General features: G+C 32.7%; 1 protein-coding gene across 1 annotated transcript; it reads right to left on the bottom strand.

The window, feature by feature from the left end:
• Window positions 1–575: 575 nt before the first annotated feature.
• On the bottom strand, window positions 576–19,243 carry LOC145335269 (nuclear receptor subfamily 2 group E member 1-like). Its single transcript, XM_080181008.1, has 15 exons — window positions 18,932–19,243; window positions 17,532–17,612; window positions 12,521–12,609; window positions 11,643–11,746; window positions 10,875–10,977; window positions 10,201–10,259; window positions 9,657–9,712; window positions 8,756–8,855; window positions 8,524–8,657; window positions 8,293–8,376; window positions 6,558–6,652; window positions 3,617–3,688; window positions 2,094–2,169; window positions 1,723–1,820; window positions 576–732 (listed from the first exon to the last, which is right to left on the bottom strand). Exons 1-15 carry the CDS (start codon window positions 19,070–19,072, stop codon window positions 582–584), a joined length of 1,443 nt encoding a protein of 480 aa, XP_080037134.1. The 5' UTR covers window positions 19,073–19,243; the 3' UTR covers window positions 576–581.
• Window positions 19,244–19,521: the final 278 nt, after the last annotated feature.

Below are 19,521 nucleotides of genomic sequence, written 5' to 3' on the forward strand. Positions count from 1 at the left end.
TATATATTTGAATAGTAGTGGCGCCCTTAGCATCTAAGAACTCGTGTTTTCTAAAGGGTAAAAAGGGAGGAGAAAAATAGCCTAAAACCACTCAAAGAATTGACCTATAATAGTGTGGAACCATCATGGGATCTATGTGAAGCTTTCCTAAAAAGGAGAACTCAGTATTAAAAGTAATGAAATCTGAAGCTATAGTCAAATAAACCTTACTTACTACTTTATGTAACATAGTACTTATTAACTTAATAGATTAGGTAGGTGCTTTTTTTTACATAATTAAATTACCCCCCCCAAAAATTTTACCCCCGGGGTAAATTAGTTTGGGGGGGGTAATTACCCCCTTCAACAGATTTGGGGGGAGTATTTACCCCCCCCAACAGACTTTAGGGGGGGTAATTACCCCCCCCAATCAAATTTTACCCCCGGGGTAAAAATTTTGGGGGGGGTAAAAAAAAATTTCGGCGCGCTTCGCGCGCCATTTTACCCCCCCCAAACACGAATTACCCCCCCCCCTAAAATTTTTTACCCCCCCCAAAAAAAAAAGCTTGGACGCCCCTGCCTGGAGGCTTCGCTAGTAAGGCTTATATAGTAGAGAAAGGATGAGTGTTGTAAACATCCACAATAATATTATTAATATTAGTTTCTCCCACAGTTTCTTTGAAGAATATTTGCTCTGTAGTCTCAACTCTGATCATTCTCAACAGGGGAATCACCAGTAACAGACGACCATACCTGAAATTTTATTCTTATTTAAAGTAACAGGATGTCAACGTGTCTGTGGCTATGGATCTCGCTAACCGTTGAACAATTATAGTTTTAGGGAAGGTTTGAAACTTTTTTGGGGAGGATACCCCAACTCTTCTAAAAGTAATCATCCCTAAAAGAAATACCCCCCCCCTCCTCTACACTTGAATTTTTAAAAACTAAATTTTCCCCAAAAGACCCTATGTAAATTTTTCAAACTTTGTCTTAATTTAATTCAAAGTGGGTGTGCTATATTTATATGCAAATGGAATCTTACAGTTTTATTTGAGGTTTTTTGCAGATTTATTCACAATTTTCATATTCCCCTAAATTTATATGACACACATACAATGTTGATATAAATTGATACACTTATTTCTTATTTGAAAATAAGATGTAAGCTAAATTGTTGGATGAGATAATCTTATTTATCATAATTGTTATTTATAGCATCGTATTTTAAACAGTTTTCCGCAGATAGTAATAAAAATATTGGCGTTATCCTCTTAGAAATCTTTATTAAATTTATTATATTCATACTTTCATTATTTACCATTGTCTTATCCCTTAAGATCCCTGATATTTAACGTTTGGGTAGCCGTGCAAGGAATGTTTATCAGCCCGTCAGTCGGTTACTCACAAAAATATGATTATCACTATAAAATAATTCGATTATAGTCCACGAGATTTGTTGATACAGGTTTTAACATGATGTTCAAAAAAACATATGTCAACACTAAGAAGCACAGCTATCTCTAAATGGTGCAAAGTAGGACTATTTCTTAAGCTTAACATCTTGCTAATCGTCCGATTTTTCATTTCTTTTCAAGGAAAATACCTACTAGTCTTACAAAGCTTAAAATCATAATAGTAAGTTGATGTGGCATTATAGTGTTTTTAAGCTTAGGGTTTACCCTAACCCCCCTCTTAGAGACCCCCCCCCCCCATAGCGTCTATGGGGGAAGACACAATTTTTACCTTAAAGTTTGCGAAGGATAATTAGTCTGCATATATTCCGCCAGAATATTCTGAGCCTGATCTTGTAACATCTCTACTCCGGATCTATCCACCAGTTTCTAAATTATTTAATACCTACATTTGCGACAACTTTATTTAACATAAATTGACAATTTTAGATATTAACAAAACAGCTTATTAGAACAATAAGTTTGGTGGTTTCCCTCATACATCGTCATTAGATCACAAACCAATTTTTAAAAAAAGTTACAGGGATGAAAAGATTTTAGTCGTAAATAATGCTAGGTTCAATCTCTCATTTATTAGCTTAAAAACTTTGGGTACTTTTAAAAAATCTTGATTTGTTTGTATATATCTGCCAATAAGAATACCTTAGATTCAGTTCTGAATAGAACCAGAGTCTTGACACACCCACATTCTGTTGGGTCTGGCCCCACCTCTCTATACCTGACAAATAAAAAAAAGATTTCTTTAGATGTTGTTCATCTTAGTAGGATAAATATTTGAACTATAACTATTATTATCAGTCGATTTTTAACCCAGTGACGAACCGGCTTTTAACGCCCGGTTCCAGAAATTGCTGGAAAAAAACGGTTCTCAGTTTTAGGATTGCATCATTCTCAGTATGAATCCCCCCTCTACTACCCTGGTTTTCATTTCCCCCTGGAGCAGGCAGTTTTGCTTACTTCCGTTTGCTGGTATAGCTCAACAAAATTTGAAAACCAAGAAAAACGAGGTGATTTTAAAATACCCCTCCTAACTTTTTTGTTTATGAAGTAAAGTTAGTGATTTTTTTCGTGAAATTTAAAGTTTATTGGCAACTACATTCATTTGTGAATTCGTTTTATTCAAATTATTATTTTTTATATGATTTTTTTATCGTTTTTTTACGTTCTATATTGGCCCGGCTCGGCCCAAGTAAAGATACCCGCCATTTTTACTGCCCGGCTCGGCGCGAGTAAAGATACCCGTCCACATATAATATCAAAATTTTAAAACTTCTAGGAAACGGGCTTTTTTAACTGAAAAGGGTGGCACCTATAGCCAAAACACTAAATGTGATATAAATCGTTTTGTATCTTACTTGTAGCTCTATCAATTACATGAGGTTATGTAGTTTTCAATTGCGGATCGTATCGTAGTATTAGCTACTCTACAACTTACTTTGGACGTTCAAAAATTACATTTTTAATTTTTTGGGCCAAATAACCGGGTATTTAGGTCAAAAACGTGCTTTAATGCCGGGGGAAAGCACCAAAAAACGCCAAAAACGGTTACCAATGCCGAACGGTTTCTTTACTTGCGCCAAACCGGGTTTTCCTGCAACTTTCCTGTGCACGCCACTAGAGCAAAACAAAAAAATTGAGTTCCGTTTTTACCATAACAAAGCTTCCCTGAAATTTTCAGCTCGATCGGTCCATAAAAGTGGCGCTCGGCACTAATGGGTTAATCAAAACCAAGAGGTGGCCTACTTTATGACAGAAAAGCAATTTTATGCTTATTATAGGTTAGGTTAAGTATAGGTTAAAAGTAAAATATTAACTGAGGTGGATTTAAAAAAAAAAAAATAAGGAACGCTGCTTACTGCACTGCACTGGTGAGAAAAAATTGTTTTTTGTAGTAAATCCTCCAAAATAACATGAAAAATCTACAAAAATAAAATAAAATTTTATGCTAATGATTATAACCTTTTTATGATTTTATTTAATTTTTGTATATTTTTAGAGCCATTTTGAAGGATTTTTCACAAAAACAGTTTTCACTCACCAGCGAGCAACGACTCTAATATTTTTAAAAAAAGAATCCACCTCTGAATGCTACATGAGATATATCTTTTGTTGAAAAAAAATCTACCAAACAATAAGCTTCTATTCCATGGCTCACTTGGCATTACCTTGAAAATATTTCTAGAATTGTTCTGATTTCTATTTCTCTAATTCCATCTTTTCCTGACAGATTTTCTAACCTAAATATGATTCATTTAAATTTAAGTTAGACAAATTTTTATATTTGCAGAAAGCTGTTTATAATATGATGCGAGAAATAACTATTATTTGCTACAATATCTTAAAATTACAACAGAAGAACAGAAAAATACCAGGGAGGAAGGGAGAGGGGACAATTGATCTAATATTCAATATTTAAGGGTCTAAAACCTTGGGTACCAGCTTAAAGTGCTTGTGAAGGATTTAGACTGAATTTGGAGACTTTGGGTATTGGCACACAATTGCCGTGGAATTTTTAAATAAATTTAGCAAACAAAAATGTATAAAAAACAATTAACACAGTTTCTCTCAGAAAAACAATTTATATTGTAAAAATTACTTTAACTATGATTTTTGATAAACAATCTAAGAACCCTTTATGTTATCTTGAATTTTGGTGGAAGTTAATAATATAGGAGAAGGGATGAAAAAGTTCTAAGAGCAATTTTTCTATTGATTAATTACAGAATGTTTACTTCATTGTGACTGGTAAGCAAATTTAGAAACAAATGCTTGTTTTCTCAGAACTCTTTCTCATTTTGAGTTTTCTAATTTAGATAACCATGAACACTTTACAATTTTCTTCAAATGTTCTGGATAAATCTGGTTTTCATGGCCTTTCAGCAAAACCTCTGAAATTGAATTAATTGCCCATTGTCCCCTTCCTGGAAAAATACACCCTTTTTGTTTTCAGCTTTAAGAATACACAACATTTTTTAAAATCTTTTGAACACATCCCTTTTCCTATGTTTTAGAAATTATAAATAACCCCTTTATATATTTAACTGAAACATGACCCTATGTTTAAAACTTTATAAATAAGACCCCCTATTTTTAAACTTTGAGATTACACCCCCCACATGTTTAAAACTTTTTTTATCCCCCCCCTCTATTTAAAATTTTAAGAATATAGCCCCCTGCTTGTTAGTATGCAAATACTTTGATGATATACAGGTACAATAGAGTGTTTAATATTTATTTCAATTGTGGATTTTACAGTATACAAGATATAGAAACTACCATAAAAACAAAACTTAGTTTTAATTTAAATCACTTTCAATAAGGTGAAAAATACTCAAGGAAAAAAATGAAAAGGGTTCTTATCTGTAAAGAGATTTTGAAATTTAATTTTTAGCAGCTGTTAATAATATTTCTAAGGTTTGAATTTAAACTGTTTTTAACCTATTTTTAAAACGTATATAAAAAATATACTATGACACCAGTAAAATCAGACTGCAGAGCCTAAATTTGAATTAAGTCCCCAATAAACTTTTTTAAGGGGATTTAAATATTAATTTTTACTGTTGCCGTGGTCATTTTGACCCAAGCAAAAGGTCTTCTTTTTTATTTGGGTAAAATTCGTAGCTTTTAGAGTGTTTTGCTTCATAAATATTGTATTCTGGTATAGAGTAAAATTAGGCCTTATGATTTTACTATAAAAATTCACTAAAAAGTTAAATCTTTACAATATACCAATGAATTTACATTGACATGTTTGTGTTCGTTCACCTATTTTAGACACATAAAAATTGGCTGTAAAGGGTTAAATTTGATGACAAGATGACATGATGTCAACAAATATGATATAAAATAAGATTATTCAATCTTATTTTTTAAAAATATTTTTAAAAAGTATGTATCTTTTAGGTGTATAGTTTTCATTCTTTTCATTTTAATTAAATAAAAATTATTTAACTACATTGTAAATAAGTCACTTTGTGAAAACACTCTTTCGGAAATTATGAATTATTGAAATGAAACAAGAAATCTTATTGGTTTAACTTTAGCATTATGTGTTTTATTGTATTATGTTAAATTTTTTACTTAAATTGACTGTTTTAGAAAAAAAATTATTTCCATCGAACAGAGTAGAGTTTTTTCATTATTGTATTGATATAAACTGAATCATATAAAATTGTTCTGTAAGAAACAATTTAACCCCAAACTAAAAGTTACTTTTGCTTCCGTCAAAATGATCACAGCAACATATAAAATTAATTTTTAAATCCCCCAAAAAAAGTTTATTGGGGACTTAATTCAAATTTGGGCTCTGCAGTCTGATTCTACTGGTGTCATAGTATATTTTTGATATATGATTAAAAAATAGGTTAAAAACAGTTTAAAGATAAAACATTCTAAGCAACTTTAGCAATCTAACAGTATGCACAGTATTTCAAAATTTAAAATTTTCTTATACCTCCTAATGTGTATATGTAAATTATGTATATTGTACATATTTCTAATGTAATATATCACTGTATATAAAGTCTTAACCCAGATTAACTTGAAGTTTGTTGAGGACTTTGTTAATGTGAAACTGTGCCATGAATGGAAAAATTAACTAGGTATAGTAATGGATATAGAATATGTGGATATATTGTGACAGGGGAAAATTTGTTGTCACCTTCATTTATTGGTCAGTTCATTCATACAGTAGAAGGTGAGTTGACAGTAAAGGGAGTAATTAAGGGTCATCATTATGTTAGCCATCCGGTAGTATCACATTTTTTTTAGAGTACATAAAAATTTGGTGCAAAATCCAAATAATTATATTCGATTGGTATAATGTGATGCATTTTCAAGCAAATTTAACAAGGATATGATCTTCATGAGCAAGGAAGGGGTCTGTAAATTACACTGGTACCCAAATCTTTTTTTTTAAACACATAAGCACTCATTCTTTGGCTCACAAACTTTGGGGCTAGACTTTCCAACAAAAATTCCACAAAAGGGGTAACTTTTTTTCTCATTATTAGGGATAAATATAAATTCATCATCATATGTTTATTAAATCTTCTTTTCTTTTTTTGCATTATAAAAACCGGTTTTCTAATTTCTAGTGAATCCTACCTTGTATAAAGAGTTGTAGACAAATCCCAAGGAGTTGACCACTGGGCAAGATGGAGGAGGAACAAATCTTTCCAGGACTCTTTCAGTAATGTTAACTAAAATAATATTTAGTTGTTAGGGGTATAAATTCCTTTCGTGGCAATTCCTCTTAACGGGAGTTTCGTCATTTCTTTCTAGCTCTAATTCTGCAGGGCCAATTTCCAAACCCTGCGTGAAAATCAACTAACCTAACATAACCTAAAATAACCTATCAAAGCTACTGTGAAAATACGACGTAACGCCCCTTAAGAGGTGTTGTCACGAAAGGGACTATACCCGTTGTTTTTATTTAATACCTATATTTGCGACAACTTTTACTACACAGAAACTGCTCATTTTCAACAATTACAAAAGATCCTCTGGTGGGTTCTAATTTGCGACATTTAAATAAAGTATCAATCATTCCATGGTGGAGCTATGAGAGACACTAGTAATCACTCCCCAAAAAGTTTTATATTAACCCTTACAGAATGGGGGGGGGGGTCATATTGCCCCCCCCCCCCCACCTCTAGTTTTTTCAATGTCATTTTTTTTGTAGGTAAAATAGCGAGTTGTGACTTCATGACTTTTTAAGATTAGTAATTATATGTCGGCAAGAGTTGATTTTATTAGGATATCTGGTCTGTGTCGGTCGTGGTGTCCGGTCAAAGTCGGTTGGGTAGCACCAAAATTAAAAAAAAAAAACTTCTAAATAAGTCTTAATTTCTACATTATGACTTTTGTGTATAAGGTAGAAACCTAAAATTTGGTGAATACTGAGATATCAATGACCTTATGAGAAAAGTGGTGTTATGACCGTTTGATTGCACCCTGACCGACTTTATGACTGATTTCTGTCCGGCTTTTACTTCAGACATATATCATGAATATCGTGGCTTCTATTACAGCTAGAGACCTATAATTGTTTTGGTAAATCCTTGAGCAACAATGAACAGATAAAATATTAATTTGCGCCGCCAACCGCCGTTTTACCGCCGTAACCGCCGAAAATGGCGGTTTCCGTTATTTGCCGTTTTTCGGCAATGATCAGAAATAGTAATTTTTTTGTTATGAAAAATAAAAGTTCGTCCTAAAATTTGGTCATCCTAGCTGCAAAATTGGCCGCTCTACAGCTGTTTTAAAATTTAGCGGCTGGCCGCTAAAAAGCGGCTAAGGAGCGGCCTGACCGCTATGACTAGAAAAAGTAATTTTCTCTAAAAATACACATAAACCACCAGAAAAAAATATTAAGTCTTTATCTGTAACAGAAGCCGAGATAGAGGGGGGGTCAATATGACCCCCCCCCCCCCCAATCTATTAAGGTGGGAATTGGGGCCCGATCTGTAAGGGTTAATATAAGAAATAGGTAATTTATAAATATGTCGGGCACAATTCCTTAGAATTATTGCATGTTAGTAATATGTCATCAATTTATATATTGAATTATTACCATATGCATTATTATTAACTCAAATATAATTCCAAACATTTACAAAAATTGTTTATAATCAAGTCCATATGTGGTTTGGTAGTAGAAACAAAAGAAAAGTAAAGTACGTTTATTGTTTATGAAAAATACAATTTTAAATAAAAATATAGTCCTAAAATTACCATATTATCTCTATGTAACTATCTATGTATATGTATATCTATCTATGTAACTATCTAACAATTTATAAATATGTCTATTTATCTATCAAAATACCTATCTTTCTACCTGATCTTCTTGTGCTAGAGTTTGGAAAGGTGCTAAACATCTGGCCCATCTGACCGCCATGAATAGTAGCCTAGCTGCTGTCTCCTAATAATAATTAATTTTAATCAAATTCAACAACAAAAAACAAATACTTTATGGATTGTTAAAAATATTTATCTGCGTTCTTTATTATTTTGTAAGAAATATGTTCAGTATTCTCTCACTTCTCAACTGATTCAGTCCCTCACTAACCTGTAGACTATCCCAAGAAGCTGGGAAAGGATGGGGCAGGGGGGAGGGGCTGGAGAATAAGGGTGGGGGAGGGGGAAGAAATGAGGGGGGTCCATCAGCTGAGGTAAACTTGGGCCAGATTGGTCGGTTCTTCTCTAAAATATATAAATAGTATAATTTTATCTATTTCTAATAGAAAAAATAATGCTAAATAATCAGATAATTAACAAATTTTATGGAAATAATTTCTTACCTTGAAAACTAAGGGAGGACCTGAATGTTGATTGATTAAGTGAGAAAGCAGAATGAATGGAGTGCGGCGTTGGCGTGCATGGCATGGAGGAGAACAAAGACTAATGGCGGCAAAATGTTAAATATTGGGAAAAAATACTAGCTTAAAACCAACCAATTAAAATTCAATAAAGGTAGCCAAAGTTTTCAATTCAACTAGTTAGAAAATATGTTGAATAATTTTTGGCTAGCAGTGTAATTTACAGTCTAATGTCCCCTTCCCCCCTGTGAAATAGTACATAGCATACAAAATAACTCTGATGATGTTTTCAATATTTGAACATTCCTGTGGGGAGGGAAGAAGTAAAGGGGAAGGTTTGGATAGCTGAGAGTAGAATGCTGAACTGGGGTGGCTTAAAAACCCATCCTGGATAAATCAATCAATCAAATTATTTCAATATTGAAACTTTACTGATTTTTTTTTGTAACGAAAATACTCTATATTTTGTATTAGCATGTTCAAAAATCTTTTAAAAATCTCTATTTTTCTTTTTAATCTTTGCTAGTACTCGAAAAATTGCCATTGAAACATTTTGATAAACCATTTTCTAAGAATATTTATCTATCAAATTTACTGTTCTTTTTTGAAGCGAAGCTACTCTATTAATAAGTTTGTCTGTCCGTCAGTCAGTCCGTTCGGCTACTGGGAAATGTGATTATCTCAGCTGCATTTGAAGATATACAACTGAAAAATTCAATAAAGATTCCTATGACAAATGTGCATCTTGTCTATTAAAATAATTTTATTCGTCTGACTGTCGGTCATGCTCTGTCCATTTGCCTATTTCATAATTTATTCATTGGGCTTCGCTACTTGTGGATGTTGTCATCCTTGTTAAAATCTAAATGGTGATAGATTTTTATTTGATGAATTCCTTGTTTAGTTTTGGTTTTCTTGGCCCTCGTTCATGCTGCACAGCTAAAATTAAAAATAAGTTTAATCTAGTGGCATTGATGTCATATAGGATGGGGGTTGGGTGTTTACCCCCCCTAAAACTTTTAAATTTCTCTTTTTACCCCCTAAAATTTTAACAAATTCTTGAAACTAACCCTCTCCCACCCCGAAACCTTTGAAGCCTCTCAAATAGAAAGTTTGGATGTTCCTGCCTTTCGAGTCTAGAGTCTAATTAGTGAAGATATATTGTTAGGGCCCTAGTAAAAAATTAGACAATTAATATATTCATGGCAACCACAATGGTACAAAAATTCCTATAGATTAAAATCATTGGTTGAAACGTTTGGACACTAATAATTTTGAACTAACCAATCCAATTGAAGTATTAGGACCAAAACTTTTTGACTCAACCAATAAAATAACGTGATTATATAAAACTTTGGAAACTAGCGTGTTAAAGAGTCAATGTGCCCTCCCTCCCTGTATTATTTTACCTCTATAATATAACATACCATCTTTATTCATGTTGGAGTCAAAGCACTTCTTGAGTCTGCAGGCTCGGCACTGATTCCTGAGCAGATTTATCCTTTATATAAAAGTAACAGGATGGCTTTTTGTCTGTCAATGTGTCTGTGCCGAAGAATCTTGCTAACCCAGGAACCAACATGGTTCTCAAATAAGAGTTTATAGTTAATGAACAAAATAAAGCTTTTTTATAATTATCATAAATATTAAAAGCGGATAGAGGATTGTTCTAATCGTTGATTTAGGCATATTGGAATCACCCTATCGATTTCAAACTTTGCAAGATGATTTCTGTTACAATAAGGTACAACTTAGTAAGCGTAGCAACTCTATTATTGTAATCAGAAAGTCCGTACGTCCATATAAAGCATGGATATTTTTTACTGGTTTGACCATAATTTTTTGTAATATTATTATCCTAATGATCTTATTTTTGGAACAAAGATTCCTAGGACAGAAAGGTAAAATATTAGAAGAAAGGCATCTCTTTAATAAAGTCCTAAAAATGTAGGGATGTCATTAAATAGTATCATGTATTTATACAATTTGGTTTATACTAAATAAATATTTTGCTATTTAAGTTCTAACACTAAGTATCAATGATTTATCCTACTGTCTTATTTTTATGGAAGTTGTCAGCCTTGTTAAAATTAATCAATACCTGTGTGTCTTATCAATGGGGCATTTCCCCTTGAATTCTGCCGCAGCTTTGCAAGTATACACACGGTTTCGGTGGATGGATCTCTTGAAAAATCCAGAACAACCTTAAAAATTTTAAAGAAATTTTATTATATGTTTCAACTCACTATAGAAAATAGAAAAACGTATTTTTATACTTAATGGAGGCTTATATTTTAAACAGGATTGGACCTAACCAATGATGGTGCGCAAAAAAACTCTTTTTATAGTTACAATTATTGGTTGAAACGTTTAGACACTCAATTTTATGAACCAACCAGTCAAAATTGAAAGAAAAGTCTTGCAACCAAGAGGTTGGTTATCTGTTGGGTATTACTTTACCTAATACTAGCGGCTACACCCCTAGGAGACTCTAGGGGCACTTAAGTTGGGAGGGAAGGAAGTCATACCCCTAATTTCAATTTTAGAAAAAGAAAAAATATTTTTTTTTTGGAAGGGAGGGGTCATTTTTTGGGGAGGTTTGAGATCTCCTCCCCCAAAATAACTAAAAACCTAAGAAGCTTCACTGTAAAGGAGAACCATATCGGTTCAGCGGTTAGGGAGATCCTTTGCTACAGACAAAAAAAAGCTTACTACTTTGTATAATAGGATAATTGGGCGATAGAGCAACATGTTGAGTTAATATGAACGATGCACTAAAGTCGCATGAAGTCAAAGAGAAACTCTCCCTTACAAGGTAATATCTATCCATCTATCTAACTATATCTATCTATCTATATATCTGACATACCGTCACAACTGTATATTCCATAATGTTTTCCTGAAGACCTGTCCCCACAAACTTTGCAGGGGATGTCCAAGAGTCTGTCTCCTCCCCCCACACCTCCGCCTTTCCTAAATTTCAAAATTGTATTTCAAAATATATCCTGATGATTTAATATGCGACTTAATATTTCTTTTAATGTTAATTTGAAGAACACTATAAAAAATACAAGCATGCACAACACCCCCCCCCCCCCTCCCCTCCATTCCCCCTACCAATGATACATTACGACTCCAAAGGATCTTCACTGTAAATAAGAGGCATATCAGTTTAGTAAGACCTTCCTGTACAGAAAAATAGACAAACAACCTGCCTTTTTAAAAGCCAAGCTTTTCTATAATTAGGGTCGGTCCGTCCGTCCGAGTTAGATAGCTTTTATTCGATAGTTTAGGCATGTTAGAATTGTCCTATCATATTTCAAACTTTGCATGATGATTCCTGCAGTACGTCCATTTTAAACATGTTGAATTTTCTACTTTTTTAACAACAAATTTTTATGTGATCTAATTATCCGTTCGATCTGATTTTTGGTATATTGATTCCAGGGACAACAAAGAACAATATTAAAATCAAGTCCTAAAAATGTAAGTATGTCCATAAACTCAATGAACATTATCCTGTATCAAGCAGTTTTTCAACAAATTTACTTACAATTTTGCTTCGACTCTTATACTTTTATATTCTAATTATTCAGTTCAGATACAAGTGTTAATGTCTGTTTGTTCTACAGTTTCAGTTCTTCGCTTTTATGGATGTTGTCATCCTTGTTATATTAAGATGACTTTTTATTTTATTAGATACTAAAGAAAGTCTTTAATTTTCTTGTTTTTTTCTTCAAATTTTACCTTTTACTATGCGCCGAGTGCCAGGGAGATGTAGTTTGAGTTTGATGCAGAAATCCAGAAACATCAGTTTTATCTGCACTTATACTGTCCTATTATAAATATAATTGATGGTGGAATCCAGAAACATCGGTTTATCTGCACTTATACTGTCCTATTATAAATATAATTGATGGTGGAATCCAGAAACATCGGTTTATCTGCACTTATACTGTCCTATTATAAATATAATTGATGGTGGAATCCAGAAACATTGGTTTTATCTGTACTTATACTGTCCTATTATAAATATAATTGATGGTGGAATCCAGAAACATCGGTTTATCTGCACTTATACTGTCCTATTATAAATATAATTGATGGTGGAATCCAGAAACATTGGTTTTATCTGGACTTATACTGTCCTATTATAAATATAATTGATGGTGGAATCAAGAAATATAGGTTTTATCTACACTTATACTGTCCTATTATAAATATAATTGATGGTGGAATCCAGAAATATAGGTTTTATCTGCACTTATACTGTCCTATTATAAATATAATTGATGGTGGAATCCAGAAACATCACTTTTATCTGCACTTATACTGTCCTATTATAAATATAATTGATGGTGAAATCCAGAAACATTGGTTTTATCTGTACTTATACTGTCCTATTATAAATATAATTGATGGTGGAATCCAGAAATATAGGTTTTATCTACACTTATACTGTCCTATTATAAATATAATTGATGGTGGAATCCAGAAACATCACTTTTATCTGCACTTATACTGTCCTATTATAAATATAATTGATGGTGGAATCCAGAAACATTGGTTTTATCTGTACTTATACTGTCCTATTATAAATATAATTGATGGTGGAATCCAAAAATATAGGTTTTATCTACACTTATACTGTCCTATTATAAACATAATTGATGGTGGAATCCTGAAATATAGGTTTATCTACACTTATACTGTCCCATTATAAACATAATTGATGGTGGAATCCTGAAATATAGGTTTATCTACACTTATACCGTGCAAGGTAATAAGTTGCGCCTTTTTTAGGCAAAGGCATTCCCCCTACTCTTACTATTATTGTCACGCACCTTACATAGCAGCAGTAGGAACCATTTTTTAACCTTCTTAGATATGACGTGGTGTTCAGCCGAAAATCAAACCTATCACCTCTCCGAGGACGAGCGGATGCGCTACGGGTTGAGCCATGTTTGCTGGTTTTGTGGGAACGGGTAGGTAGAAATAAAATCAACCTATTTAATTTTGGGGGATTAATGTAAATCCTTTTTTTCTTAAAATACACACAACCACACTAAATCCACAATTTAAGAGAATCTCTTTTTAGCTTTTACAATAATAAAAGCAGAAAATGGTATTTTTACATGCTAATCCCCTTAATAGAGACGCACATTTTATGGGGAATTTGGTTCTAAAAAAAATATTTTAGAATTTTAAGCTAACTATTTTTATAATTACTAAAGTTAAATGATTAAAAATATTAACTTCTTTTAGATTTTTTAAACTTTATTTTTATACAATATTTTAAAATACATCCTTTTATAAATATTAGTATAGTTCTTTTTTTTTGTCTCAGGCTTAAGATTTCAATGACTACTTTTAGGAGTACGGTTATTTATTATGATAGATTTAAGCCTTCCAAGGTTTTAGGCTACTTTTTTGCCCTCTTTTTTATCCCTTTAAATACGTGAATAAATATATTACACGAATGAAATTATTGACGGAAAAATGTTTTTTTTTCTGTAGATTAAATATCCCCACCCTCATAATGCGACCACTATATTGTAAATTTTGGTTGTGTTTATTCTGAATATTTTCAAGTATATTTTCAGCTCTACAAAGGGATTTAGAGATTCGTTGCAGGGAAGGAGGGGATATTGGGCTGTGTAGTGTGTATCATTCTAATCCCCAAAGTTTTTATAGTAAAGTTTTCCTATTTGTTGGCTCAACAACTTTGGGGACTTTTATTGAATTTCATTGGTTGCTTCATTAATTGACCAAACGTTTCAACCATTAATTGAAATCAACAGAAGGGGTAATTTTATGTATTATCATTGTGAATGTGGATGTACATCAATTTAACGTTGTTTTATCCCTTTACGTCCCTGGGGATTGGATTGCCTATCATATAAGAAGTGCAGCTTCTCTAAAATAACGTCCCTGGCTGATACCTCTCTTTTTAAAAAAATAATTGAAAATAATGGGATAGAAGTTTTGTTCTCCTAGTAAATAACCATTCCCTATAACCCTAATTGGTACTCAATATAATCAAAACTAACCTGACCTAAATTAATATAAGATAAAACATTTTGACATATTTTCTTCTAAAAAGATGGTCTTTAGATAAATCGTGATGGTAATCAATAGTTTTAAGTTATATATAAAATGTTTTCAAAATACACCATGAAAGATAAATAATTTCTGTGAATATCTAATTAGTTTTTTAGATAATATGTACAAAATCTCTTGATTTTTTATGGAATTAGGTTAATTTCATACTTATTTCAGACAACCAACACCATTAATGTCCTTTGTCTTATAGTGTTAAGTAACTTTTAATTGTCCTTTCTATCTACTCGATCATATACTTTTCTACGCGTCTGGCATAGCAGCTTCTTTAGTTTATACGATTCATTGTTAAATAATTTCATTAAAATGTCAGAGAACTTTTATTAAAGAAGTTGGATATTTTTGGCTTCAAAATACATTACCAACAAACGTAATTGATTATTAAAGGCTTTGTTAAGTTCAAACTAACACTAATCTATACTTTGCAATTATGCTTCGATTTTGTCGACTAAATGTTAGTACCAGGAGGGGAGAGGAGATTGGGCTGTTAGTTAAACTGGCACCCAAAGGTTTGTAACCACGCTATCTTATTTTTAAATAAAAAATTTTGGGAACTGAATTTTTGTTAGTTCAAAACTGGTAGGGTCTACATGGTTCAACCAATTATCTTAATCTACAAAATAGATAGTCTTGCTTATCATCAATTATTGTTTATAAAAAGTTCCTAATTAAATGAATAAATTTAATGAAAGAAAGTTAGAAATGCAAATTCCTTCAACTTCCACTTTAAAATAAAGAAATGTTTTAGGCTAGTTATTGCAATACTAGTTATGGTAACTATAGCTCGGTTTATGCCAGATTTTTATTATTTATTTACTAAGTATATTTGCGATTACTTTTATTTAATGAAATCTTCCAATTCTTAACATGTACAAAACGGCCTGCTTAATTGCTTCAAGATCCATGTCAGATCTAAATAGGAAATAAATGTCTATAAACGAGCTCAAGTTTTCCAAGGAATATATGATTAAAACTCATAGTGCTCCAATAATCCATAATAAACTCTCATTGCCCAGAACGATAAGACCCATTATTTTACTTTATTAAAAATAAATTCATTTTTTTCATTTCATGTTGCTATTTACCTTATATTGATGTATTTAATTTCTAATCATAAAAAAGAAAATTTAAATTCATAATATGATAAATTTAAGAAAACTATGTTTTAAAAGAATTCGATTGTGGCGACATTTTGTGTGTTCAAATATTAAACTAAAATTGTAATCATCATCATTAACCCTTTGGTGATGGTAATGTAAAGAAAAAAATATAATTTAAAAAAATCTTTTAAAAATCATTTAAATTATTAACCCTTACAGCTCGGGCCCCAATTCCCACCTTAATAGATTGGGGGGGGGGGGGGCTCCAAGAGCCCCCCCCTCTATCTCGGCTCCTGTTACAGATAAAGACGTAAAATTTTTTTCTGGTGGTTCATGTGTATTTTTAGAGAAAATTACTTTTTCTAGTCATAGCAGCCAGGCCGCTCCTTAGCCGCTTTTTAGCGGCCAGCCGCTAAATTTTAAAACAGCTGTAGAGCGGCCAATTTTGCAGCTAGGATGACCAAATTTTAGGACGAACTTTTATTTTTCATAACAAAAAAATTACTTTTTCTGATCATCGCCAAAAAACGGCAAATAACGGAAACCGCCATTTTCGGCGGTTACGGCGGTAAAACGGCGGTTGGCGGCGCCGATTAATATTTTTATCTGTTTGATGTTGCTCAAGGATTTACCAAAAAAATTTATAGGACTCTAGCTGTAATAGAAGCCACGATATTCATGATATATGTTTGTAGTAAAAGCCGGACAAAAATCGGTCATAAAGTCGGTCAGGGAGCGGTCAAACGGTCATAACACATTTTTTCTCAGAAGGTCATTGATATCTAAGTATTCACCAAAAAAATTCTAGGTTTCTCCTTATACACAAAAGTCATAATGTAGAAATTAAGATTTTTTTAGAATTTTTTTCTAATTTTGGTGCTACCCAACCGACTTTGACCGGCCACCACGACCGACACAGACCAGATATTCTAATAAAATCAACTCTTGCCGACGTAGAATTACTAAACTTAAAAAGTCATGAAGTCAGAGCACTCCATCTTACCTACAAAAAAAATGAGATTGAAAAAACTAGAGGGGGGGGGCTCTTGGAGCCCCCCCCCCCCCCCGATCTGTAAGGGTTAAATATTTACTTTCTTTTAGATAGTAATGCCGGGTGAGGAAAATAGATTTATTGAGAAATATATATGCATATAGAAAACTAGCCAATAGGGAGATAATTATATCGAGCCAACTCTAGTATTTATATAAAAGTAACATGATGTATGTGAGTCTGTCTGTCTCAAACCACTTTTTCTCCTAGATCCTTGAAAGGTTTTTCAATAGTTTTGGGGAGGATATCACGGCACTTACAAAGTAAATCAGCCATTCAAAAATGTCGCCAACAATAAAAAGGGGCGCATCCACTTGTTAAAAAAAGAGTGATAAGGTATTTTTGTCTGAAACTAAAGATCTTAGAAAATACTTGTACCAATGGGTTGTACTTTTCAGGAAACATTTATAAATATCTTAGGGTGGTTTAAGGCTATTTTTCTAACCTCTGCCAGATGCTAGGGGCGAACAAATCAAAAATATCTTACTTGAGAATCCTGTTTTTCAATCTGTGAAGTAGTGATTATATCTTCTTGTAATTCTCTGTCTGGCGCCTCTTCATCTCTTTCCTTAGAATTAAATAAATCCTTATGTAAAAGTAACAAGAAGTTTGTCTGTGTTTCTGTCCCGAAGGATCTTGCTAACCGCTGGACCGATATGGTTCTTCTTTACAATGTAGATTCTCATTTAAAACCTTTTTGGAGGAGAGTACCATCAATTTATCAAAAGAAACAACCACTAGAAAAAATACCCCCCTGACCTAAGTGCCCCTAGAGGCCTCTAGGGGGCGTAGCTGCTAATAATTTATAAAGTAGTAAGTTCTTTTGTCTGGAGCTAAAGATCTAGAATTATGTTCCGAATGGGTTGAACTTTCAGGAAGGCTCTATGAGTATCTTTGAGTGGTTTTAGGCTATTTTCCTAACCTTCACTAGAGATAAGGATTGAAGTGTTTTAAAAACTAATGATTGTACTTATAATATACATACTTTAAATAGATAATGTAATAAAATAATGTTATAATTTATTGGTAAAAAAAATTACTTAAATTTCTTATTTAAAAGATTTTTTTAAAATAAATATAAATAACATCTTTAATGCAAAAAAATTAATCTAAAACTTAATTATTATGAATATTTTAATAAAGGGTGTTAAAAAAATAACCGATCGCTCACAATTTGAACCACCATAAGTACTTTAAATCTTGGAGATAGACCCCACAATGTTTAGAGTTTTTGATGGGGCATGTAAAAACCTTTCTTTAGACACCTTAACAAGGTTTCTAACTTAATCTATGCCAATTTGACATAAAAAAGACATTCCTATCCAACTTTGAGGCATAACGGCTCTGTCTATTCCAAGTTCTTGATGATTGCCAGGTCGATCTTTTTTATGCCAAATTGGCTAAGATTGTGTTAGAAACATTGTTAAGGTGTCTAAAGAAAGGTCTTTACATGCCCTATCAAAAACTCCAAACATTATGGTGTCTATCTACAAGATTTTAAGTACTTATGGTGGTTCAAATATGCACTTTCGGCGTAGGGCAAATTTCTCTGCAAGGGCTAGGTCTTAAGCTCTAGGGCTCTGGAAGGGTAAGTAGATTCAAAATTCAATATTGTTTTCTCATTGTCATTGCTTGGGCATGAATTGTATTATTTTTTATTAGTTTTGGACCAAAACTGTAAGGTTTATATTGAAAAAAGTGAAGCGATTGGTTTTTATTTTAACACCCTTTATCTATTACAAAAATCAAAAACTTAAGCGTTCATATCAAAATTGATAAACATGTATATTTTTCTATGATAAAATTATTCAACAATAAAAAAAATAAGTCTGTCTATTAAGTCAAATAAAGATATAATGAAAACAATGTGTTATTAATCCTAAATACCTGTTTTAAGTTTAGGAACTTTTGTATTTGAAATGAGAATGGCAAAGTTGGTTGGTGTGTCCCAGCAACCTTGCCACCACCACCCCCTGCAAGATCCAAGCTTTCTTTACCAAACAAACTCTCAAAGCTAAAACTGCTCATTATTATAAAGTATTATTTTATATAATGGTCATGTGATGTTTTGGTTATATTAGTACGAGATATGGTTGACTTTCAACCTATGTCCCCCAGATTTGACTCTTAACTGGTGTATGCCCAGACTTTTTAGCCGCTCTCTCATATCATTCTCACTTTATCCCTTCTCTCTTTCTCTCTCTCTCTCTCTCCGTATCTCGTGCCATATCTACTTATTCACTCATTCCATATTATCTATCTATTTTCATCTCAACTTTATCTCACTTCTCACTTGAGCCTCTTCTCTTCCTGACTCTTGGCTGCAACGAGGTCACTTGGTTAACCTCTTCCCATTGGTCGGACCCACAGTGTCACAGCCAAGATGACAATTTGCACCAATCACGGGCTCGGCTCTGACTTTGAGAAGTTAGGTTGGACCAATGGTAGCGCGACTTTTGTCTCCGAGAAGGCAGGGC

Source organism: Acartia tonsa, chromosome 13 (assembly GCF_053477335.1).
Source record: "Acartia tonsa isolate MP-2025a chromosome 13, ASM5347733v1, whole genome shotgun sequence".
Classification (NCBI taxonomy): Eukaryota; Metazoa; Arthropoda; class Copepoda; order Calanoida; family Acartiidae; genus Acartia; species Acartia tonsa.

Excerpts from the sequence above, each read along its gene's own strand:
- LOC145335269 (XM_080181008.1), bottom strand. The coding sequence starts at position 19,072 with ATGAGCAGTTTTAGCTTTGAGAGTTTGTTTGGTAAAGAAAGCTTGGAT. Across the intron at positions 10,978-11,642 it reads TGGAATATACAGTTGTGACG|GTTGTTCTGGATTTTTCAAG; the intron begins GTATGTCAGATA and ends AAAATTTTTAAG. Across the intron at positions 2,170-3,616 it reads ATTCTAGAAATATTTTCAAG|GTATAGAGAGGTGGGGCCAG; the intron begins GTAATGCCAAGT and ends TTTATTTGTCAG.